The 26,553-nt window shown below is 38.8% G+C and overlaps 1 protein-coding gene and 1 long non-coding RNA gene across 2 annotated transcripts in view; one reads left to right on the top strand and one right to left on the bottom strand.

The window, feature by feature from the left end:
• The window catches only part of LOC309501908 (uncharacterized protein), a 575,396-nt gene that overhangs the window by 383,381 nt on the left and 165,462 nt on the right, over positions 1-26,553 (bottom strand). Inside the window, exons 11-12 of the mRNA XM_082174164.1 lie at positions 11,163-11,336; positions 10,288-10,458 (exon numbers count right to left, since the gene is read on the bottom strand). Of these exons, the coding sequence (XP_082030290.1) occupies positions 10,288-10,458; positions 11,163-11,336 (345 nt within the window). The remainder of the gene's footprint in view (positions 1-10,287; positions 10,459-11,162; positions 11,337-26,553) is intronic.
• LOC309502064 overlaps positions 16,710-26,553 on the top strand; it is a 200,292-nt gene continuing 190,448 nt past the window's right edge. Inside the window, exon 1 of the long non-coding RNA XR_014207115.1 lies at positions 16,710-16,857. This is a non-coding gene — a long non-coding RNA (uncharacterized lncRNA). The remainder of the gene's footprint in view (positions 16,858-26,553) is intronic.

Below are 26,553 nucleotides of genomic sequence, written 5' to 3'. Positions count from 1 at the left end.
CTGAGCCGGAGTCAAACCATCGCCGAACATGGAGGGGCGCGGCGGCTTTATAGTATCTTTCGGCCAAAAACTGAAAATGTTATTTTCATCCGAAAATTTTCGGCAGCCTAAATTTTAAGACACCCATATGCTCTCGCGGGCCACATAAAATAATGTGCCGGGCCGGAATAGGCCCGCGGGCCTTGAGTTTGACACATGTGCCTTAAACCATTTCACATGGTAAAACACAATTTGCAAATCTCACTTAGACTTTTCAGCAAAACTCTAAACCCATTCTCATTCTCAAAACACATTCTGCACTGTAATGCACACGTCATCCACACTGGAGAACACAAGTGGCAACAATCAAATACAAATAGAGAACACGTCATTGATTGAACACAACCACTCAAAACTGATTTAACCTGTTTCAAATGATGCCCAAAGACAAAAAGAAGCACACTGATCACGTTTAGTATTGTATGCTGTAGTACAGTGCATAGGCTGTATACTGTACAATGAACAAACTGTACGGCCCTGAACAATGTGCTTTCCATTTGTTAACAGCACTGACTGCTCAGTAGATTTTGACTGGTTGCAGGTTCATATCAACAAAGAACAAGAATCACAGTATCACAGAGACAAAGGACAAGTTTGTGAGATGCAGGGTACAGTACTGTAAGAATAGGGGTACAAGGAGGAGGAAGAACAAAAAAAATTGCAAAGAGTAAAGCAGAGTAGTAATTTCTGATCAGTTTTGAGCTACTATGATAGAACATGTTTTCGTTCATCAAAAGACAATGACGGAAAAATATGAAATTTGTTTTGAGATTAAAAATTTACTTCTCCCTGAGAACTATATGTTTTGAACAATGTGTTTTCTATTTTTTGGTGTATTGTTTACTGACTGCTTGATAGTGTATATCATTTGTATCACTTTGTTTATGATTTGAGAGCAGTGTTTGATTTTAAAAACAGGTCAAACTGTTTTGAGGCGAAAGTTTCATTTTGCAAGAGGAGTCAGAGGTTCTGTAAATAGTGCTTGAAGATGAGGTGATGAAGATGAGGTTTTGTGTTTAATGTTTTCAGAAAATGGAGCAAGTTTTAGCAATTGAGAAAAACTGTAATTGAACTGATTAGCACATTGATTAATTCAGGAAAGAAACAAGTTGCTGAAACTGATCTTTGATGCTCATACATATGCTCATTTCACAAATCATAAATGTCTGCATTTCAATTCTGTAGTGTGGATCATTCATTGGAACATTTAACCTGATTCTCATGTTTAAGAATCTGTTTTCTGTTTGACAAATAATTTATGCTACTGTCCACTGACATGCTTTTAAAGCTATTGATATCCAGTTTTTTTTGTCCTTCAAACACCTTAAATTGCACATGTGTAGATCAGGAAAATCAAAGATTTCCCCCGAACCCCCCTAGCAACATCAATTGTGGGACCTCAGTTTTTATAAAACCCTGCGTACGGCCCTGCCTTCATGTTACCATTGTCTTCTGTCTGGCTTTGTTCCCTGTAACTGCTGTTGGTAACCTTCATGTTTCTCACTCAAGTCTTTGTTTTTTTAGTTTTGTTCACGTTTATTTGAATAAAGCTGCACTTGCGTTCAGTAGTGATGGGAGAAACAAAGCTTTTCAAAGCTTCAAATCAATTAAACCAATTTCTTCGCAAAATGATTCACTGTTTTGAAGCGTTAGTCTAAGCGTGTAGTTTCGAAACGACACACGCTGGCCAAAAACTGTATATAAACACCTTCTACAAACCCATTACAAATGTTTTACTGAAAGTAAAATCTATCAAATGCAATTAACTAATCATCTAATATGAATAAATATCAAGTGTCTGTATAATATGTGCTCTTTTATCAATTTTCAGTGCTTGTTTTGTTTATTTTATGGATGGCTCAGCTAAACAGGCCAATAAGAAACTATTAACTACTATTATTCCATTTAATTAAACTAATGTCTAATGAAAACGTCTACAAATGTATAATACTGATCATAGATCAGGTTAAACCCACAGACACTTGTTCAATCTCAGTAAATCTGCATGATTCATGGGTTCACAGAGATCATCGCCCCCCAGTGGTGAACCATTGACATTTCCAAACGTTTCGAAACAGTTATGATGTAACTAAGCCTCGTTTACTGAAATCATGTGACTTTGATAGTTTGATACACACTCCAAACCACTGATTCAAAACAAAAGATTCGTAAAGGTTTCGTAGCTTCATGAAGAGTGTTTTGAAAGCGCCCATCACTAGTGTTCAGTGGATCTTATTACATGCAGATACTGATCACAGACTTTTAAAATGCACTTGTTCAATTTTTACAAGTTACAGTATATGCTGCACCAAAATTAGACATTTTACATTTCGGGAAATACAAACATTGAATTGAAAGCAGTTATGAACATTTCTGATTCTGATGTCACAAAAAACATTGTTCTGCCTCTACAGAAACTGAAATAATTATTGACCCATGATCCAACTGTCTGTCTTAACCAAATATTTAAAGCTTGATATCACATTTTAATTGTGTGTTTTTAATTTGCTGTTTAATTTTATTACTTTAAATTGTTGTGGCTCTGTGTGACTCTGAGGAAAAAACTGCTCTGACTCAAACAAGTGAGGAAATATTATCATCAGCTAACATTACTACTGAAAGCAGGGCTCCAGACTGCATTCTGCGACCAAAATTTGAGAGTGTGCGACTGAATTTTACATCCAGTCTCACATGTGCGACCAGTAAATTGCAGTCGCGACCCCAGAACTGCAGGGAACACGAAGTTTGAGAACAGTGCAGGCACTTCACAGTTTAAACACAATACGCTAGTTAGACACAATCTCAGCCTCAAGCATAGAGTATGCCGTGACATGTTAATAAATCAAAACAAAATGAAAGCGGAAAAAAATATGCGCTACTCATTTCTGCTTCACGGACCGTTTAATAGTTCGAACCAATAATAGACAGCGCAGAGCTTCTCTCGCCAGTTGCGGGCGGATCTCGATCACGCAACACTACATCGTGGAGATCCAGTGAAGAATTCCATTGAGTTTGCGACAGAATTAATAACATCGCTGCGAGATCCAGTTAGAATCATTCAGATTCGACACAGAATTCTCTGTTATAAACCATATCAGATCAAACAGCGTTGACGTGGAAACCAGGAGAAACATCGTGCCATGAACGAACAAGTTATAGAAGGCTTTAGGTCCACAGATCAGCAACATTCACCATGGATTTAATGTAGTAACACTAACTGTAACTATATTTATCATCATATCTTTATTGCGAGGATTAACCCCTTGAGATGAAACATCTCGTTTTCAAGGGGGTCCTCCAGTATTTCAAAGCAAAAAAAGAACCAAAACAGCAGAGCAAATATCACGATCAAAGACAGCATAACAAAACACAACACACACACACACCAGCTCACAAAGCTCAACCCCACCCCACCCAACACGAACTATATACTATGGTTATAACAGTAGCCAACACATCTTTTTCCAGCACTACAAAACTATAATATCATATTTAAATGTTATTTTTAATGTGTTGATCAAAACATTTTTTGTTCATCCTTTAAAGATTGTACCTATTTATAAAACTAAAAGTTTCAAGAAGTAGGACTCACACTTATTTAAAAAAAAGAAAAAAAGAAAAAAAAAAAGATTAAATTACCATTGTAAACACAGCTGCAGGGGACGCTTATTGGCTATTTTCACTCCCTAATATCTATTTTGTCACTTATTTTGCTTTTGAATTAATATTAAGACATTATGAATAATAATAATTAAAGTTAACTTTATCTATACACTTCAAATTAAGCTCAGTGCTTTGTCATCCCACAGTACTACCAAATACTTTCTGTAGAACTTTCTGCAGTGCTGCTGCCCTCAAATGTTAGTCTGGAGCCCTGTGAACTTAATAAAACTGCACATTGTTATTTCTGTACATTAAGTATATTTATTATCAAAGCATTTGTCAGTAATACAGTTATTTTGGGGGGAAATGTGAATAATTGCATTGCAAGGTGATTTAAGGTTGTAACGCTCAGCCTAGATTATAGGTGATGATACACAAAAAAACTTTACGGTCTTGACCCTTCTTTAAAGTTAGGTTTGAATGTTTATCAAAAAGAACTCTTGGAGAACATCAATTCGGTTTAAACCCAAAGTGTATTTACAATAAAAAAAAACACCAAGCTGTACCAAGAAATATATATATACACATAACACATCTCATATAAAGAAAAACAAGAAACAAATTGTAATATAATCGGAAAAATTGTCCGTATTAGTCCCGTACAATGTACTGTGAGTGTGTGTGTGTGTGTGTGTGTGTGTGTGTGTTTTGAATCGGCCTCACCGGCTGATTCCTTTAAGTCCGGGAGCTCGATGTGAAGCAACGCTGTACTGTGATGATATTCCAAAGGTAAAAAATCCAATACGAGTACTGATAATTCCACAATGATTTATTGTCACAGTCTTGAACAGCTTGATAAAGGAGTTAATCCAGCGATCGATCGCAAATCTCTGAGCACTGAAAAGTAGCTACTGTACGCCGGGTTTTTTCCGCTCCTTTAAACGGAAGTCAAGTGATACAGCTGATTCGAATGACGTCACGGGGATTCCCTGGAGCGCGACAGAACTCTCGAGTGAGTAAATCGGGAACTCAACCACATGTCTGGGCAATCAACACAGGTAGAATATTTATAACATAGCAGCTGTCTTATTATATTAATTTTAATAATACACAGCAACATAAACATTCATCCCTTATGTGGCCGCGCTACATAAATCCCCCCCCCCCCCCAGCCAGCGGCATCGGAGGACAGCGACCATAATAGCGCTTCAGGTTTACCACATTTAATATATCGGTTCTAGGTGGGTTGCCCCAGCACACAGTGTAATTTATTGGCCCTGTTTTACTCTTTATTTCAGCTGGACCCTCCCACTTGGGCGCTAGCTTGGCAGAGAACTTGTTTGATGAACTAGAGAGGGGATGCGTTTTAATCCACACCAGGTCACCGACTTGAAACTGCGCATTTTTTCTACGGTAATTATAATACCTGGCTTGTTTGGCTTGGCACATCCTCATCCTATTTTTCACCTCATCCGTCATGATTTTTTGTCTTTCAACCAGGGAATAAGCAGCTTGATCTGGTGAAGGGGGTCTGTGGATTAGACGTTCCAATGGTCCCAGAATTTGCCTACCGAGCATGAGTTCAGAAGGTGTCTTTCCAGTGGTTTCTTGCTGTGCGGTGTTAATCGCATAGCGGAATTCTGGCATCCACTGGTCCCAGGTCTGGTGTTGTTGATCCACATAGGCAGCAATCATAGTCTTTATTGTCCGGTTGATTCTTTCAGTTAGATTTGACTGTGGATGATAACTTGTTGTGAGTTTCTGAACACAACCCCATGTTTTACACAGATCGCCCAGAATGCTGGAGGTGAAATGGGGACCCCTATCGGACACCAGATATTTGGGTACTCCCCACCGTGTAAATATCTCCTCCCGGAGGATTTTCACAATTTTCTGGGTCTTACTGTCTCTCAGCGGGAACATTTCCACCCACTTAGTGAAATAATCAACAATGACAAGGAGGTACGTGTTCTGTTTTTTGCTGCTGGGGAATGGTCCCATTAGGTCCACCCCTAACATGTGTCCAGGTTCTGTGATCTGAGTACTCTGCATAAATCCAGAAGGTTTGGTATTGCTGGGTTTATATTTCTGGCATATTTCACAGCTTTTGATGTATTGGCACACGTCCTTCCTGATGGACGGCCACCATGCCACGTCTAGGATTTTCAGCAGAGTTTTTAACTGTCCAAGATGGCCTCCAAGTGGATTAATAATTGTGGTTAACGATTGTGGTACTACCAACTGATACTTCTCTCCCTTATTTCTCATAGGGACTTTGCGGTACCACACCCCTTGGAGGTTTTCAAAGGTGATGGGTTGATCTTTTACTGATCGAGGTTTGATGCTAGACTGCAGTTGAGTGATGGTATTATCCAAACTTTGAGCTTTAGTAATTTCTTCCAGAGAGTGAGGTAATGTTGATGCATGGTGTGAAGATATGGATAGGCAAGGGGCAGCATCTACAGCAGGTATCTCCTCGACCCGGGACAACGCATCAGGTCCCATGTTGAGGCAACCTTTCCGGTGATGGACCTGAAAGTTGAACTGTTGCAGGCGGAGTGTCCAGCGGGTTAGGCGTGAGGAGGTTTTAGGGCAGTTGAACGCCCATGCGAGTGCTGCGTGGTCAGTGAAGACGTTGAAGGGTCTTCCCTCCAGGTAATGTCTCCACTTTTCGACAGCCCAAACCACTGCAAGACATTCCTTTTCAGAAGTGCTGTAATTTTTCTCTGCTCCAGTTAAGGTCCTTGATGCATAAGCCACCACCTTTTCTCCCTCCTCTGATTGTTGAGTGAGGATGGCACCCAATCCTACCTCACTTGCGTCCGTGTGAACCTGGAAGTCTTGGTTAATGTCTGGTTGTATTAACACAGGTGAGTTTTGTAAAGCTTGTTTAAGTGCATCCATACTAGATTGACACTCTGGAGTCCACTCCCATTTAACTCCTTTCTTTTTGAGGTGGTTCAATGGAGCTGCAATGTCAGCGAAGTGGGAAATAAACTTATGATACCACCCTGCCAGTCCAAGAAATCGTTGCAAGGCTTTGAGATCTTGCGGTGGGGGGAACTCCGCAACGGCTCTGGTCTTCTCTCGGTCAATCTCCACTCCCCTCTCAGAGACTATATGGCCGAGGAATTTAAGCTGTCGCTTGAAGAAGTGGCATTTCTTCATGTTCAGCGTCAGGTTGGCTTGGGTAAGTCTATGGAGAACCATGTTGAAATGTTGAATGTGTTCTTCTATTGATTTTGAATAGATGATGATGTCGTCAATATAAACGAAACAAATTTTCCCCCTCAAATCAGACAGAACTCTCTCCATCAAACGCTGGAAGGTAGCAGCGGCATTTCTGAGCCCATACGGCATCGACTTGAATTGAAATAACCCCTTGGTGGAGATAAAAGCAGTTTTCTCCTTACTCTGGTCGTCCATCTCCACCTGCCAGTACCCAGACTGCAGGTCCAAGGAGCTAAACCAGGAGGCTCCTTCCAGGGATTCAAGGATGTCGTGAATCAACGGCATTGGGTAAGCGTCAGGTACGGTCTTGCTGTTAAGCTTCCTATAATCCACACAGAACCTGTATGAGCCATCAGGTTTGGGGACCAGGACCACAGGTGAAGACCAAGGCGAGAAGGAAGGTTCAATGATTTTATCTCGCAGCATCTGATCCACTTGCTCCTCAATGATCTGCTTCTTAAGAGGAGAAACTCTGTATGCCCGGGATTTGAGAGGTATGTCATCAGATAATGTGATTTTGTGCTGTACTATTGACGTCTTACCCAGGATGTTAGAGGTGGTACGTGGCCAAGCAGAGATCAACTTCAATAACTCCTCCTGATTGTCAGAGTCCCACGTAGTGACCTCTGGGGAAACAGACATGAGTTCGGGAAGTCTACCACTTGATGGTAAGGCATAGTATAAGTTCAGCTTTGCAGTCATATGAGAAAGCTCTTGACTAGACAGGGTAGCTGGACCTGTTGGAATCTGCGATGGCAAGAAAGGGTAATAGGTATATCCTTTGTCAGATCTTACCCCATATCTGCTTAGTCCCACTTCCAGGACCGCTCCCGTAGCCCTCAGGAAATCCAGACCAGCAATAAGAGGAAAGGCGAGGTGAGTGTCTTTTAGGATATAAGTATCCATACTGCATTCTTGGTCATGCCATTGAAACCTAATCCTTTGCAGGTCTCGGGACTGGTGAATCGTTCCGTCCGCCATAATGAACCTCTGTGGGCTGGAGGTAACGACTGATGGAATCTCACCTTTCAACTGATTCCACAGGTTTTCTTGCATTAAAGTGTAAGTGCTACCTGTGTCTAATACCGCCTTCACTTCTTTGCCATTTACCCTTACAGGCACCACAAGGAGAGATGACACTGGATGGGGTTGTGCTATTGTTACTCCGGCTAGGTTTTTGTTGAAGGTACGTTCAGCAGGTTTCTTGTTGGTCTTTTCTTTGCTACTCTGAGTGCCGACTTTTTGCCAGGAGTCTTTGGCTCCCATGTGGTCCTTTTCCACCATAGATCCAACTTTCACCAGCTGCTCAACCGAGTTGACTGTTCCCCTCATACACCCGGCAACCCTGGGGTTGATGTTGTTAAGTATACGATTTACTAGTTCCTCTTCAGAGATCGCTGGTTTCCATTTCAGACATAGGGCCCGGTAGTCATATGCGAAGTCCCTCAGGCGTTGTCTTGGCTGCTGAACCATTGTCCTCAGCTTTTCCTCCACTTCTGAGAGGTAATCGTCTGAAAGAAAAGCAGCCATGAATGCCTTTTTGAAGGATCTCCAGTCCGATACCTTGACCTTTTCCGCCTTCCACCAGCTCAGAGCGGGTCCCTTCAGCACTGTGCTCAAGGTTCCTAGGAGTTCAGCACTGGGAAGGGGTCGGATCTCCAGGAAGTTCTCACATTGCTCGATGAAGTTGAGGACCTCCGCCGTCTCACAGGAGTCGCCGAAAGAGGGAAAATCTATGCGGACAGGAGGTCGGCCACAGAATGAGGATGAACCAGCCACTACTGAGGAGGTAAGCACATTTGGGATTTGAGCAATCCTAGGATGTTGAATGTCATAAGTATCGTTGAGAGGTTTATGTGTGGGAATTTTCTCTCTAGATATCGGAACTAGGGTCGGTGGATAATGGACAGAAGAAAAGAGGGAGGCATCAGGCGAGGATGCCCGTAATCTGGAGAGTGTGGGAGTACTAGTGAGCCTAAATTTTCTCATTTGACTTTCCCATTTAGCATCTCTCCTAAGAAAACAATCTGTTACGGCCCTTTCTAATTTTTCCAGCGCCTTTACAAAATAATCCTCCAACCCTGCCAAGCTAGTATCTACGGCTTGCCTGAAGCTTGTTTCCCGATTTAATGTACTGTCCATTGACTGTTTAAAATCTTGTTCTAAAATATGTACTTTGTTATTGAGGGCCAATAAATCCACTTTACATTGAGTTATTTCTGATTGTAATGATTGTACCATCTCAACATTTTGCAGACAACTCTCATCATCATCATCATCATCATCGGAGTGTTCAGAATCAGAAATGTACAATGAGCTAATCATTGAAGTTATTTCTGCAGTAGGATTACGCCTGGTCACAAATGGGCCTGCAGTAAAATTCATATCTGTCACTTCAGTATCATTTTGTACATTTCCAGATGTAACTGGGTCGTCAGTATTAACATCAGCAGTATTAACAACTTCTGCAACTGCATCAGAATTGTTCACATCCATATTGCAAATTGAAAACAAAAAAGAGAAACTCCACAAACAAACACAATAATAAAGGGTCCCCGTACGGGCCACCAATATGTAACGCTCAGCCTAGATTATAGGTGATGATACACAAAAAAACTTTACGGTCTTGACCCTTCTTTAAAGTTAGGTTTGAATGTTTATCAAAAAGAACTCTTGGAGAACATCAATTCGGTTTAAACCCAAAGTGTATTTACAATAAAAAAAAACACCAAGCTGTACCAAGAAATATATATATACACATAACACATCTCATATAAAGAAAAACAAGAAACAAATTGTAATATAATCGGAAAAATTGTCCGTATTAGTCCCGTACAATGTACTGTGAGTGTGTGTGTGTGTGTGTGTGTGTGTGTGTGTGTGTGTGTGTGTTTTGAATCGGCCTCACCGGCTGATTCCTTTAAGTCCGGGAGCTCGATGTGAAGCAACGCTGTACTGTGATGATATTCCAAAGGTAAAAAATCCAATACGAGTACTGATAATTCCACAATGATTTCTTGTCACAGTCTTGAACAGCTTGATAAAGGAGTTAATCCAGCGATCGATCGCAAATCTCTGAGCACTGAAAAGTAGCTACTGTACGCCGGGTTTTTTCCGCTCCTTTAAACGGAAGTCAAGTGATACAGCTGATTCGAATGACGTCACGGGGATTCCCTGGAGCGCGACAGAACTCTCGAGTGAGTAAATCGGGAACTCAACCACATGTCTGGGCAATCAACACAGGTAGAATATTTATAACATAGCAGCTGTCTTATTATATTAATTTTAATAATACACAGCAACATAAACATTCATCCCTTATGTGGCCGAGCTACAAGGTGTGCCCCTAAATTTTCAGCGCTCCTAATAAAAAAAGTTAGTCTGGAGCCCTGAAAATAAATGAGCAATACTCACGTCAGTGTGTTGAGTTGACAGTGTTTATCCTGCAGTAGAGCAGCGATCTGATTCACTCGTGTGTCTCCTAGTTCACGTCCACTCAGATTCAGCTCTTTCTGGAGAAACGGGTTTTTACCCACAACTCTATTCACATACTGACAGGCTTCCTCTGCAGGAGGACTCAAAAACCTGCAGAAGAGTCAAGTCAGTTCTCAACTAAATGTCCGTTGCATTACAAAAAAGATTGATACGATAAAAAAAAATAATCTTTGAACATTTAAATACACAAATAAATATAAATTTAAAATAAACTAGAGCGGCACTCAGTCCTAAAGCAAACTCATAAGAACAGAAACGTATCACAGAGCAGAAGGGCAAAAGCTCACTAGATCATGGTTTTCAGTATGAATACAGAGTGTGAAATTAAGATCTTTCCGGCTTTTAAGCAGGAGAAGTGAGAAACGTCAGCACAGAGAAAACTGGCTTGTAAAACTACATGTTTGTGAACATCTGGAGACTAGATGACCTAGATGACTAGATAGACCTGCTGTAGAGAGATGCAGTGAATCTGGGCTTGATGGAAAACTATTGTGTTCAGAAAACTATTTCACTAAAAGGTTATCTAGAATTTTGCTGAGAAGTGTGCACAAAAATAAAATTGTGCATTTCAATTATCAAGGTATACTCCAGAATAGCAGCCCATATACTGACCCATAATGTCTATTTGACCTTTAGCTCGTATCACAACTAAACTGTGTTGACGGTTATCATCATCATGACAGAACCTGCAGCATCTGATCTGATCTTGATCATTTTGATGCAACAAATTGTAGAGCTAAAATAATATATTAGTTTTATAAACTAATTTAGTTAATTATTTGATCCCGTCTCACCTCAGTGTCTTCAGTTGACAGTCTGGATCCTGTAGTAAATCATTGAGCTTCTTCACTCCTGATTGTCCAGGATCATTTCCTGTGAGATCCAGCTCTATCAGGTGTGAAGGGTTTGATCTCAGAGCTGAAGCCAGAGCTTTATAACCTTCTTCTGTCACACTGCAGTTAGAGAGTCTAGAACAGGAATGAAAGCATTCATCTGATTAATCAGTTAAACCCCGAAAAATATAAATCCTTAAACTTGAATTTATTTTGTTCCTTATACAAATGCATTGAAAGATAGTTGCAAAAACTGACAACTGAATATGGAGGCAAACAAAAGGCACAGAAATCTTTAATATGTTAGACATCAACATCCCTTTCGAGAATTACAATTATCTAAAACTAGTGATGCACCGATGTGAAAATTGTGGCTGATACCAATAACCGATATTAATATTGCTGTTATGACCGATACCGATATTTACCGATGTCGATATCTCAAAGACATTTTTATGATAATCAAATAAAGAGCTATTTTCCAAAACACTTTTTTTTTTTTACTTTTGTAATTTATTTTCAGAAATGACTGATATTGGGCACCTTTACCTGTGTGCAAAATATGTCATCAGATTTTCAGAAGAAAAAATAAATATGTATATAAAAATTTATTTTTATAAAGGATACAAGTGTGTCCTGAATTCACACTATGAATAAGGATGAAAAGGCAATGAATAGGCAATGTCAATGTCTGAGAGTTTTGTATAACATGCTCATAGGGTTAAATGGTGAGATCGACAAGTGCTGAAAAACTGTGCTGTTGAATTTACGCCCCCAGCCTAGTTCAACGATTGTGTAGGCTGCTCTGTACCTAACCTCTGTCATTAAGAAACATTAAGAAACATCCAGAAATTTCCCAGATATTTATAAACACCCCTCAGCAATCTCTGATATATTAAGTGAATCCCAACAAAATCCCATCGATAAACTTTCAATTATGTCCATGGTTCACGTCAACACACGCTGAACACTTGCTACGTGTACGTGCTACGTGTAGGCTAGAATAAAGTTGGGCTGCAGCTACAGTGGATATTTTAGCATGCTTTTCATCCATTCAATGGTGAAACGAAACTCTTCTTATCACTCAAGGAAGATATTTTTCCACCTCCATATAGGCAGTTTTTTTACTAGGGTGACAATACATCAAGACTTTAGAGTAAAAGCAAACTGCAGCCGATCGATATAGGCTACTGACCCGGCCTGGAAGTGTACGTGCATAGCCTGAAGGATGTTAGCTTAATTTCTACTATGTTGCCAAATATATGGATTGAGCCAAACTGGACGGTTTGGCAAGACGACTGCTGTTCTTTGCAATTCCTATTACGACCATATAACTACATTCTGCCTGATACTAGGGCTGTAACTTTTGAGAAAAATCTAATTCGAACGGGTATCAAATATCAAGCAATGTATTCGAATATCTACGAGTCAAAAAACGATCAGTAAAAAAATGCGTCATGAAGAGGAAAAAAACATATATAAGTCGCACTGGACTATAAATCGCATTTATTTAGAAATTTATTTCACACAAAAAAAACAATGTTACGGATGGGACAGTTCTCCGTTACGGACGTGAGCGCTCTGAAAGCGGCACTAAAAGACTGCTTTAAAACTTTCACAGAGACCTCAAGCAGAAAGCACAAAGCCTGTCTTTAAATTTAATTTCGTTTTGTATTAATTGTATATTAATTTTAATCAATGTTTCATCAACCATTTGCCTGGATTTAATAAATAAGAAGTAAATATAGTAGAAAATATTTAATCACGACACGGAGGCGCCGGCGCGTGAACCTGGAGCTTGTCTCATAAATGAACCGAAACTCAGCGTATATGGTAGCCTACTTGCCTCACAGACATGAGACATACACTCACCTAAAGGATTATTAGGAACACCTGTTCAATTTCTCATTAATGCAATTATCTAATCAACCAATCACATGGCAGTTGCTTCAATGCATTTAGGGGTGTGGTCCTGGTCAAGACAATCTCCTGAACTCCAAACTGAATGTCAGAATGGGAAAGAAAGGTGATTTAAGCAATTTTGAGCGTGGCATGGTTGTTGGTGCCAGACGGGCCGGTCTGAGTATTTCACAATCTGCTCAGTTACTGGGATTTTTACGCACAACCATTTCTATGGTTTACAAAGAATGGTGTGAAAAGGGAAAAACATCCAGTATGCGGCAGTCCTGTGGGCGAAAATGTCTTGTTGATGCTAGAGGTCAGAGGAGAATGGGCCGACTGATTCAAGCTGATAGAAGAGCAACTTTGACTGAAATAACCACTCGTTACAACCGAGGTATGCAGCAAAGCATTTGTGAAGCCACAACACGCACAACCTTGAGGCGGATGGGCTACAACAGCAGAAGACCCCACCGGGTACCACTCATCTCCACTACAAATAGGAAAAAGAGGCTACAATTTGCATGAGCTCACCAAAATTGGACAGTTGAAGACTGGAAAAATGTTGCCTGGACTGATGAGTCTCGATTTCTGTTGAGACTTTCAGATGGTAGAGTCAGAATTTGGCGTAAACAGAATGAGAACATGGATCCATCATGCCTTGTTACCACTGTGCAGGCTGGTGGTGGTGGTGTAATGGTGTGGGGGATGTTTTCTTGGCACAATTTAGGCCCCTTAGTGCCAATTGGGCATCGTTTAAATGCCACGGCCTACCTGAGCATTGTTTCTGACCATGTCCATCCCTTTATGACCACCATGTACCCATCCTCTGATGGCTACTTCCAGCAGGATAATGCACCATGTCACAAAGCTCGAATCATTTCAAATTGGTTTCTTGAACATGACAATGAGTTCACTGTACTAAAATGGCCCCCACAGTCACCAGATCTCAACCCAATAGAGCCTCTTTGGGATGTGGTGGAACGGGAGCTTCGTGCCCTGGATGTGCATCCCACAAATCTCCATCAACTGCAAGATGCTATCCTATCAATATGGGCCAACATTTCTAAAGAATGCTTTCAGCACCTTGTTGAATCAATGCCACGTAGAATTAAGGCAGTTCTGAAGGCGAAAGGGGGTCAAACACAGTATTAGTATGGTGTTCCTAATAATCCTTTAGGTGAGTGTATATAGAAAGCTTGAAATGTGTACTTTTCAACAGAACAATTCAAAACGAAAGAAAACAGACTGTTCACTGCTTATGTCATCCGTATGAAATGTGCATTTCTCTCAGGCGCGTTCACTACTGCGAAGATCGCAAGTCAGCATCGTCAACTTCATCTTCAACTTCACACGTCAAATACACAGGAATGATTATCGGCCTGTTCACATCGGCCCTATTTTGACATCGGAACGATACCGATGTGTAAAAAAATGACCATATCGGCCGATATATCGTGCACCACTATCTAAAACTGTGTAAGTCCGTTTATCGGTCCAAATTGGGGTTTCCGCCAGAACGGGTGAAGGTCTCTGCGTGTTACTGTCTTTCCGCATGGCAAAGTAATTTAATTCCATTTAAGCTTTTATCTGACTCCATTTTATTCCATTTTATATCTGACTCCATTTTATCACGACCTCGAATTTAAGTTAGATTGCCAATTGGTTATTGGTCATTATATAATAGTTTAGCAATACATTTGATTGTTCTATTTAACTCTTTAGTTATATTTTACTCATTCATATTAGGAAGCTATGTCGCTCAGAGGTCCTAACGCCTTGTTTAACCCCCTGGGGTCGGCGGTATCGCCGGCGATACCAGCTCGCTTTTTTTTTTTATCAGTTCAAAAGAGATTAATTTTGCTCTGTTGACTTTGATATTACAAACAAGTTTCATACATCAATCGATTCTGTTAAATGTGTATTATTTTTGTGTATACTCACAATAAAAACAAAGTGTTGTGCTTTTCGCCAAATAAAGAAAAATAAACATGATGCGAGTTCTGCCTCCTCTCTGTCAGTGAAGTCCATTCTGAAACGCGTCCGAAAATGAACCATAACTCAGCGAATACTCAGTCAAACAGGCATACAGACACACAGGCATGAAGCTTGAATAGTAATTTTTATTTAAAAAAAAGATTCTCTGTTTATGTAATCTTTATGAAAAGAGAGAGAGATGTCAGTCGTTCTCATCTCAGCTCATTACGTTTTAATCTGCCCCGCCCACGGAGAGCGCGCGCTATTCAAACGCAAATGACTGAGACGATCCCATACAAACTGTGAACGCCCACATATCAGCTCGAGAAAACACATCAAGTTTATTCAGATCATTGTTTACACTGTCTCGCAGCGCTGTGAGGAATAATAATAATGGAAAATGTACCTCAGAAGTGCGGGTATTTCGAGGAGCAACGGATGGAATACTGTAGTACGTTTTTTTTCATTCTCAAGTAAATCGCGTTTCTGTGTGAATGAATGAACGGCAGAGATGCGCTATTTACCACAACTCGCAAAAAGACGGTTTAAATTTGAATTGCGTTTCTGTGTGTGAATGAATGATCTGCTTTTAGCAAACTATTTTGCTATACTGAGTAAAAATCGACTGAAATATGTTGAAATAAAATGTATTTGTATAAGCAACGTATTAAACTGCAAATTAACATTTATATTCCTAAAAATAAAAACGAAAGACCTATGTTTCAGACATATGAAAGACAACATTTCGTTGATTAGTTTTGGATAGATTACACATTTTTACTGTAAAATATCTGCCACCTCAAATAAGCTTTTGTTTGCCAATTTTTGCTAATATGTTAAATATAGTATGTTTTGTCAATGTAGGCTATATTCGAAGTAATGAATCCTTAACTTTGAACTATGTATGATAAAATGTATACTTTAGTTTTTACAAAGAAAGATTACACTTCAATTGTTGTTGTAATTGTAACCTTTTTAATAAAAATATATATATTTACAAGGTAGATGTAAACAAATTTTAAAAGGTAAATATAAGCCTTTTCTTTAAATAATTTTTATTGTGTTTTATTATTGACAAATTTGGGGAGAGGATACATATTCCAAAACTGAAAATACAGTATGAGAATTAACTGCACAATTACTAGACATGTTTTCCTTGGATATTATACAATTTGCAAGCACAATTTGTGAAAATATTCAAATAAAAAAAAATTGACATGCTTCCAAATATATATATAGCTCTTGCATTCTTTCTTGTGGCTATAGGTGACACACCTGAATGAATGGCTCATTAAGTATGCGGGCCCCATTGTCTCCTCAGGTGTGAACCACTAAATATGCATGATGGTGTTGAATCGGTGACGCCCCTTGCACATATTACCTTTACAAACAAAAAGTGTTTTACAAGATTTAAATCAATGTATTGTGTTTTGTGAATGATTAGGTAGGATGATTTTCACATCATTTTGAAGAAAAAACTCTAGGCAACGACATCCATTAGTCAAAAGTTTTATTGACACATATTTAGTATGTGTTTTGTGGCCTTATTTCAGAAACTTTAGTTTTTTGTTTTTTCAATAACCATACATTATTCTCTCAAAAATACAAACATGTACATGCATGTTACTCACATATTATGGTAGCCCTGTTTGTGCTAAATAGAGTGTAATTATACCTTTGCCATTAATATGTTTATAAGCAACTGAAAAAAACACAAATGTCAGGGCATGTCAGAACATCTCAAGGACCCCAAAAAACCCTCAGACCCCAGAGGGTTAACGTGGGTCTCACGATCACAATCTCACCAGCTTCGATCACTAAACAGAGGTAATTGCTATATAACCCTTCGGTCGCATTAATGCTTACACAATCAAAGATACTTTGGTATAGCCCCCGTGATTGCATACACTTGAATTTAAAGTAAAGTTTACTTCAGTAGAGGTATGGCCACTACTACAGATATAAGTCAACCAACTTTACTTGTCTTATAATAGCTTTGGATTGGCCATGCCGAGGTTTCCCACGTACACTAATCTAAAGTAACATTAAATTAAAACAGAGGTAAGACACACCCAGATTTAGGTTGGTCAAGCAGCACTTTTGCTGCCCTAAATGGAAATTCACTTCTTGTCTTTGCAAAACACGTACACTTGAATTAGCGCCAAAATATTAGTCGTCACTAATCTAACGCAAAGCTTGCAGTAACATACGAATCAGTTTAATCTACTTGGGAAAACTATTTCAGAGTCAGTCGGAATAAAATCAAATGTAACAATTTATTATGTCAGGTAAATGTATCATGCCAATTACATAATCAGTTCAAAGGTAATAAATACAAGACATCAAGTGCTCTGGAATAAAGAGAGAAGATGCGAACCTGACATTATAAAATACATGATGTGGAGTGCCTGCATACACTCTGCATCACGGGCTTATTTGAGTTACAAATCGCCACAAGCCTTCTTCAGCATCTCCCTAAATACTCAGACCAAGACAGAAACCTCTTTTCAAATGTAAACATGAGTTCACAGTGGGAATTTGCATTAATCACCGTCCCAGACTTACTGGGGACAGAAGTTGAGGGAATGATGTGTAAATTGGGAGGTGATCAACTCAAGTGTGATTCGTGTCTCGAATGGGGATGGTAATATAGCAAGAGAGATCAAATGTTAATTTCCTTGTTGTCTCAGAGAGTTGCCCTCTCTTCCAGTTCTTCCAGTTTATCCAGTCTTACAACTGTACAGGTCTGAAAGTCTGTGATCTGAATGATCCACAACAAGTAACCTGAAAATGGTCGGACAATTAGAAAATTTAAGTTTGGGAATGGCCAAATTAAAGTCCAGACTTCAACTCCATTGAAATGCTGTGGAAGTACGTGAAACACAGCTCATGCTGGAAAGTCTACAAATGTCACTGAGCTAAAGCAGCTTTGTAAGGAGTGGGAAAAATGGACCAAAATACCTTCACAGTGGTGTAAAACACTCATAAACTAGAGGAAGTGTTTAGTCGAGACTAGCTGCAAAGCTGAAAGCAGAATCAAAGAAACACAGCTCCCTCAAAAGCACTAAAATACATTAATCCTGTCACATAAAACATTAAGAGAAGTGATTTCTACCAGATATCGCCCTCCATTCTGTGGCAGATTTACCAGCTCTAACAGAATCATCTTAATTCTGACTCAACACTAGGTATGCAAGTAATGATTACATAACTAAAGTATAAATTATAAACAAAAACAGCACAATTTAAGTGTTAACTTATAAGAAGTAGAATATACATACTTTATCCACTAAATATTATAATCCCTTGCAATTATTTGCATTACAGTGCAGTACCAGGTGTTAAAGGGATAGTTCACCCAAAAATGAAAATTAGCCTATGATTTACTCACCCTCAAGTCATCCTAGGTATATATGACATTCTACTTTCAGACGAAAACAATCGGAATTATATTAAAACAATGTCCTGGCTCTTCCAAGCTTTATAATGGCAGTGAATGGTTGTATATAAGTCCAACAAAGTACATCCATCCATGATAAAAGTGCTCCACAAGGCTCTGGGGGGTTAAAGCTACACTGTGTAACTTTTTAAGTTGATTCTCAGCAAAAAACACTTTGTTCTATCAAAAGTATATGTGCTCATTCATGTGTAATTACTTCCTCCAACTAATAAAGTATTCTCGTAAGCGTAAATTCTGCCTTTTATAATACATACGAGCGAGTCGCTCGAATGGCGGCAGCCATGTTGCGCCTCCATCTTGGAAATACATTCGCCAAAGAGGGACATACCTGGAAATTCAAGCTTCGCATTTCGCGTTTTACACTCAGTGACACCGTGACGAATGCGAGGGGGAGATTACTCGCGACTGGTGGCAGATTTGAAAGATTTATGAAGATGGAGGATCATACCTATTTTCGAGGACATGTAGCAGAGTCGCCAAGGAAGCGAAAGAGAGAATTAAAACGTCAACGCGACAGGCAAATCGGCAAGACCAATCACGTGATGAATAGTTCTAACCTCATCACTTGAAGGAACACTCATGGACGAAGTCGAACTGGAAGCCATGTTAATCTTGGAATAATACGGCCACCTTAGGAGTTAAAGCGCCCTCGGAATTGAAAGGAACAGAAACTAATATTCACTGGGTAGTCATATACAATTTCAACGCTAGATGGGGGAAAATATCACACAGTGATATTTCATTTATTTAATATCACACAGTAATATCACACAGGCCTTTAATAAAGGCCTTCTGAAGTAAAGCAATGCGTTCGTGTAAGAAAAATATCCTTATTTAAAACTTTATCAACTAAAATAACTAGCTTCCGGCCTTTATTAACCAGAGCCGATGGAGCACTTATTTTACAAGAAAATATATTTGCCAATGACCCTCAGGATCTGTAGCTCTTATTCTGATATTTAAATGTTAGATCTTTCCTTTTCTTTGAACAAAATGAATGCTTAATGTCACTTCAATATTACTCGATGAAAAAACACAACACCAATAAAATTGCACAATGACAGGATTGATATGGTATACCCACGTTGTTACAAATAAATAAAAGATCTTTGAATTTTTCACAAAAGTTGTCTTGCACTTTTGCCTCCAGCATCGTCCTGTCAGTCAATCGCACCTCACTCTAGTCATGTGACTCCTGTGGCTCAACTTACCTTAGTATCTCCAATTTACAGTTTATATTCTTCAGTCCAGTGCAGAGCAGCTTCACTCCTGAATCCTGCAGATTATTATTGTTCATGTTCAGCTCTTTCAGATTGGTATCTGATCCAAGAACTGCAGCCAGAGCTGAACAGCTTTTGTCTGTTAAGTTACAATAATTTAACCTACAATAAATCACAACACAGAATTAGATGGAACACATACATTTTCTATATACAAATATTAAATACATTTTTACTTAAATATGAAATACATAAACAGCATATACAGCAAAGAGGCTGAGTTAAACTAACATTCATCTTGAGATCAACATTTCTTGAGATAACTAAAGGTGTCCCTCAAGGATCAATCTTAGGACCCATTCTGTTTTCAATTTTTATAAATGATTTGGATAGAGATGTTCAAGCCAAATTACATTTATACGCTGATGATACAGTGGTTTACACCCAGGCTTCCACCATTTCAGTAGCAGTGCAGGAACTTCAGACTGCATTTCAGACATTGCAATACACATTATTGAGTCTAAAACTGGTTTTAAATACACAGAAAACAAAGTTTATGGTCTTCTCAAAAGCTCGAGCACAGCTACTTGACAATTGTGGCCTTTTGTCATTAGATGGGAAATCAATTGAGAGAGTGTCTTCATACAAGTACTTGGGGATATGGATAGATGATAAGCTTTCCTTCAATGAACATATTACTGCTTTAGTTAAGAAACTTAAAATCAAGCTCGGCTTCTATTACAGAAACAAATCTTGCTTTACTTTTAGTGCTAAGAAGAAACTTGTGGAAGCTACTTTTCTGCCTGTAATTGATTATGGAGATATATTGTACATGCATGCTGCATTTTCCATCCTGCGTCATGTTGATTCAGTTTACCATGCATCACTACGATTCATAACAAATACAAAGTCCCTTACCCATCACTGCATTCTTTATGATTTAGTTGGTTGGACATCACTTAAAATTCGTAGACAACAGCACTGGTATATCTTTATTTATAAAGCTATACTTGGCAAATTTCCACTGTACCTCTGTAACCTCCTCTCTGTCTGCTCTGGTACCTATCAGCTACGCTCCTCAAAGTGGTTGCTTTTTAATGTGCCACGAGTAAAAACCGAATTGGGAAAAACTGCTTTTTCTTATTTAGCACCTTGGGGGTGGAATAATCTACAAAAAGAGCTAAAGTTAGAAACCCTTATGTCCATAAATGAATTTAAAACTACTGTAAAGAGTGTTGTGATGGAGACATGTTCTTGTTTTTCTTAAGAGTCTCATTATGTTTTATATTTTTATTTTTAACATTTTGTACTTCTTTTATTGTGAAAAAGTAATTTGGTGTTTGTTATGTATGCATTTGTTGTGATTTGGCTGCTACCTTGGCCAGGTCTCTCTTGTAAAAGAGATTCTGAATCTCAATGGGACCTCCTGGTAGAGTCCTGCACGGGTTCGGGTACCCGCGGGTACTTCTGTATGACCTGGCAATAAACATTTTTGTAATTGTGTCTATAATGTGATTGGCTAAACTGATTTTATTTCGGGTGCGGGTCGGGTGTCGGTTCTATTTTAAGCGGGTCGGGTCGGGTGCGGATTTTAATTAGTGCTGTTGACGGATAACGGGTCGGATGCGGTTTGAAGCACTGCGGGTACGGGCGGGTGCGGGTTGACAAAATCGGCCCGTGCAGGACTCTGCCTCCTGGTTAAATAAAGCATCGGTTCTCAACAGGGGGGTCGCGGCCCACAAGGGGGCCTCAGCGAGCTCTGTGGGGGGTCGCGTCGTATTTTGAATAGTTTTGAGCAATGAGCATTAAATAAAAGTCCTTAACTTTTTTTCTGTTCAAAATTTACAAAACTTATATAATGAGCGAGTTCATCATGAATCCATTTTCCAATCCGTGTTTTTGTTTTATCCTGAACCACTATGGTACACCTATAATAAGTGTTTACATTGGGACTATTTAACACTGGTTCGGATCGCTGCCGCTGCGGAGTAGCCCAGTACCTGCGTGACTTGTCATAGACGTACACAGAGAGAAGTAGTTCCGGCTACAATGTTCTTCCGAAAGACGCATTATTCTGTTAATAAACGCAAGTTTATATTCGCTCGCTATAGCGCCAAAAGCGTCAAAAATAAAGCCTCACATTGATAAAGACTCACAAATAACATGCAAGTATTGAAGTCCCAGACAGCAGTCATTTAGTAATAGCCTATACTTTTTTTTTTTTCTACACAATATATATTGTGAATATTTTTGTTATTGCATTTCAAATAGGGCCAATTTATAGGCTACTCCTAGGCTTACGTTTTTAAATTACAAAGGGCCTACTGATGTTTTTGCTATTGTATTTTCAATATTATAGGCTATTATTTGTGCATAAACATATCTGGTTATAGTAAACATACAGTTTGCTTGAAAACAACTTATTCTGTCATCCTTGCTGCAAGCTTACAAGAGCGATAATATCATTAAATGTGAAGGGGGGGCCCTAAAATATTTTTCTTGGGAAAAAGGGGGTCTCAGACAATAAAAGGTTGGGAACCACTGAAATAAAGGTATAATAAATCTTCAAAAACTTATATTTCCTGTACATTAGTGTTTTTTATTCAGTGACAAATAACCTAGATAAAATTAAGCATGTTTGAAAAAATATTTGTGTAAAGCTTTTCTAGCTATAGGATTTTTTTCTCTATTTATGTGACCTGATGGAGTTTAGGTTCTTGCCACTGTTGCCTCTGTCTTGCTTAGTTGGGGACACTTAATATTCAACAATAATATTGACTTGACTGCACCGACACCATTATATGAGACAGTTCACACTTTTATGGCAAGTTAAAGGCCTTTCACTATAATTCTAAAAATGCCTCTATTCACATGTACATGTCTATTTGACATAAAATCTTTAATGATTTAAGTAAAGCTAAGATCACTTACAACTAAGAACCTAAGAAATGTTATTTGTTTTTAATATTTCAAGATTAAGGTCAACCGATGGCTGATGCCGATATCTTGGAGAGCAGGGTGGCCAACGGGTGATATATCATTAATTTAAAGAAAGTAAAAAAGCATCCATAACAATTGCTGAAATTAAATTTATAGTTATTTTACTTAATTAGAAAAATATATTTTAAAAAAATTATATTTAAAAAAGAGATTTTGAACGATAACATTTTTTTACATTTTTTTTGGAAAAACCATCTTAAAATGTGTACATCAAATATGATACAACAGGCTTTTGATAAATGTTTATTTGTAAATCTCATGATCTACATATTGCATTACATTATTGTTACATTGAACTACAGAATTACTCATAGAAATAAGCATTTAAAATATCTAATAAATGATGTAGTAATATGTACTTTATTTATTTAGCCTGTTTTATAAAAATCTCAATGTTTTATACTATAACCTTTCAGAATTTCATCATACTTTTTGGCAATATAAATAACATCTGTACCAAATTACATTATTTCCCCTCAGTTTGGGTATATGAATAAAATATGTATTTTTTTCTTCCTCAAGTATGAGTATAAGCTAATATATATAATTCTATACAAGTCATACAAGTCTGGTGTATCATATGATACAAAACAAACGTGCAAAAATTTTTGTCTTAATGTTTGATAAACTGTCTCCACACACACACACAAACTATTTCATATGACAGGCTTTACAGGTATAGGTTCATGTTTATGATGGGGAATCACTATAGAGTAATTTCAGATGAGAGCTAAACATGACAAAAATATATTAAAAGACTTACAGGGCTCTTCTGGAGGTTTTGATGACTGCCGATAATCTAATGAGACACTCGTCTGATTTCTTGAATTTCTGAAGCTCAAACTCCTCCAGCTCTTCCTCTGATGTCAACAACACAAAGGCTAAAGCAGACCACTGGGCAGGTGAAAGGTCACCAGATGAGAGACTTCCTTTGCTAAGGTGGGTCTGAATCTCTTTCACCAGAGTTTGGTCGTTCAGTTCATTCAGACAGTAGAACAGATTGATGGATCTCTCTGCAGGAAGATTATCTTCTAATTTCTGCTTGATGTACTGAACTATTTCCTTGTTGCTCTGGTCATTGCCGTCTTGCTGTGTCAACAGACCTCGTAAGAGTCGTCGATTGGACTGGAGTGACAGACCGAGGAGGAAGCGAAGGAAAAGGTCCAGGTGTCCATTGTCACTCTCGAGCGCCTTGTCCACTGCAGTCTTGAGTAAATCAATCATGGTTTTATTGCTGTTTACCTGTTCTGTAGACTCACGATCAAACACACTTGTCTTGTTGATGTCTAGAAACAGATGTGCATAAAGGGCTGCAATAAACTCTTGAATGCTCAAGTGAACAAAGCAGTACATGGTACCAAGAACGATCCCTGTTTCCTCCTTAAAGATCTGGGTACACATGCCTGAGTACACTGATGCCTTATAGACGTCAATACCACAGGCTTCCAGGTCTGAGTCATAGAAGATCAGGTTGTTTCTGTCCAGCTGATGAAATGCCAGTTTACCCAGTGAAAGGATGGCGTCTTTATCCCAGGAAACCTCTGGTGTGTATTCTCCATCATACTTTCTGCGGCTCTGCTGGATCTGAAAGCGGAGAAAGTGTGTGTACATTTGTGTCAGAGTCTTGGGAGTGTCTTCAGTGTTTGATTCCTGCAGTGTTTTAGAGATCTCATCAGCCTGAGTGTTTTTCACATCATTATTTCTTTTCTCCTCCAGAATGTTCTGGAGAACAGTGGCTGAAATCCAGCAGAAGACTGGGATGTGGCACATGATATAGAGACTCTTTGATTTTTTAACATGATCTAGGATTGTGTTGGCCTGATTCTCATCGGTGAATCTTTTTTTGAAGTACTCTTGCTTTTGTGCGTCACTGAATCCTCGTATCTCTGTCACCCGGTCGATACAGTCAGGAGGAATCTTACTGGCAGCTGCTGGTCTGGTGGTGATCCAGATGAGAGCAGAAGGAAGCAGATTTCCCTTCATGAGGTTCGTTAGGAGAACATCCAGAGAGGCTGGTGACGACACATCACGCCACGTCTCATTACAATCAAACTTCAGAGGAAGGCGACATTCGTCCAGTCCATCAAGGATGAACAGCACTTTAAATTGATTCCTTCTTGTAAGGTTCAGTCCTTTTGTCTCTGGGAAAAATTGAGTCATAAGGTCCATCAAACTTAGTTTTTCTTTCTCCTTTAAGTTCATCTCTCTGAATGGAAGAGGAAATATGAAGCTGATATCTTGATTTTCTTTTCCTTCAGCCCAGTCCAGAACAAACTTTTGCACAGAGACTGATTTCCCGATGCCAGCGACTCCTTTTGTCAGTACAGTTCGGATCTCCTCGTCTTGTTCAGGTGCTTCAAACAAATGTGTGCATTCAACCTGTATCTCTTGTGCTTCATGACGCCTGGAAGCAACTTCAATCTGTCTCACCTCATGTTCAGTATTGACCTGTTCACTGCCACCCTGAGTGATATAGAGATCTGTGTAGGTGTTATTCAGAAGTGTGGAGTCACCTTGCTTCGCAATTCCTTCAAACACACATTGATACTTCTTCTTTAGGCCACATTTCAGCTGATGAATGAAGAGCAGCTCATCTAAACACAGGAACAGACAATAGATAGTTTTAGTCTTCATTTTCTCTCCTACATTTATAAGAGACAATCTGACAGATGATCATGAGTCTCTTACCTTCTAGAGTATCAGCAGCTTCATCTTGCTTCATCTCTCTCAGGTAATGTAGTGTGAGATCAAGAGCTGCTGATTTGATACTGGATCTGTTCTCATTAAAGTCCTTCACAAAGTGTTGTGTGTTCTCTTTTTGTAATATTTTCTTTAACTTCTCCAGCTCATTCTTCAGAAATGTGATTATTTTGCTCTCAAGATCCTACAAACAAAAGTAAGAGAAAAGACAGAATAACACAATTTAAGCCAACTTGTACATCTACATTTGGTCAACACTATTTATTCAATAATTATAATACATGTACATAAAAAAATCCAGTTAAAAGACTAACATGCTAACCATGTTGAGCTAAAATGTGTTTAAAAGGAAAAATAAGTGATCAAGAAAAAATTAATAAAATGTCTTTGTTCAATAACATATTTGTTAGTTAGAAATATTAAACATTTATAAAAATGTGTTTTCCTACCTGGAAGATCCCTAGAAGATTGTCTTTGAAATTCTCGTGGTTCCTGTGAGTCTGAACGTCTGAGTCTAATGTCTCATATTGAAGCCTGTAATCAAATTAGTCAAATAAAATACTAACTGATATTTAAAAGAAAGAGAAATAAGCATTAGCTGTGAATACTCTGAAAAATATTTGATCTAAACATGTTTCATGATTGGTATTCATTGATACAACTTTTAAACATAGTCAACGTGTGACAAAAAATTTGTAACACAAAATACCTTTTATTAGATGATGGTGTTTTCTCACTGAAGTTTGGTGGTTTTCCTTTAGACCAATCACTCTTCAGAGACACAGAGCTGGACACATGTGAGCCTGATCTTACACTGATGACACAAAGAACAGAGAGAGAGAGAAAACACTTAAAGGATTAGTTCACGTCAAAATGAAAATTTCCTGATAATTTACTCACCCCACTGCCATCCAAGATGTCCATGTCTTTCTTTCTTCAGTGGAAAAGAAATTAAGTTTTTTGAGGAAAACATTTCAGGATTTTTCTACACACAGTGGAGTTCAATGGCAACCAGAATGTTTAAGTTCAAATCAATGCCGTTTCAAAGGGCTCTGAAGTGCTTCAAAGGGCTCTGCACGATCCCAGCTGAGGAATA

The sequence above is a fragment of the Leuciscus leuciscus genome (genome assembly GCF_965113295.1).
Source record: "Leuciscus leuciscus genome assembly, chromosome: 6".
In the NCBI taxonomy this organism is placed as follows: Eukaryota; Metazoa; Chordata; class Actinopteri; order Cypriniformes; family Leuciscidae; genus Leuciscus; species Leuciscus leuciscus.
This window is presented reverse-complemented; position numbering and strand designations above follow the sequence as displayed.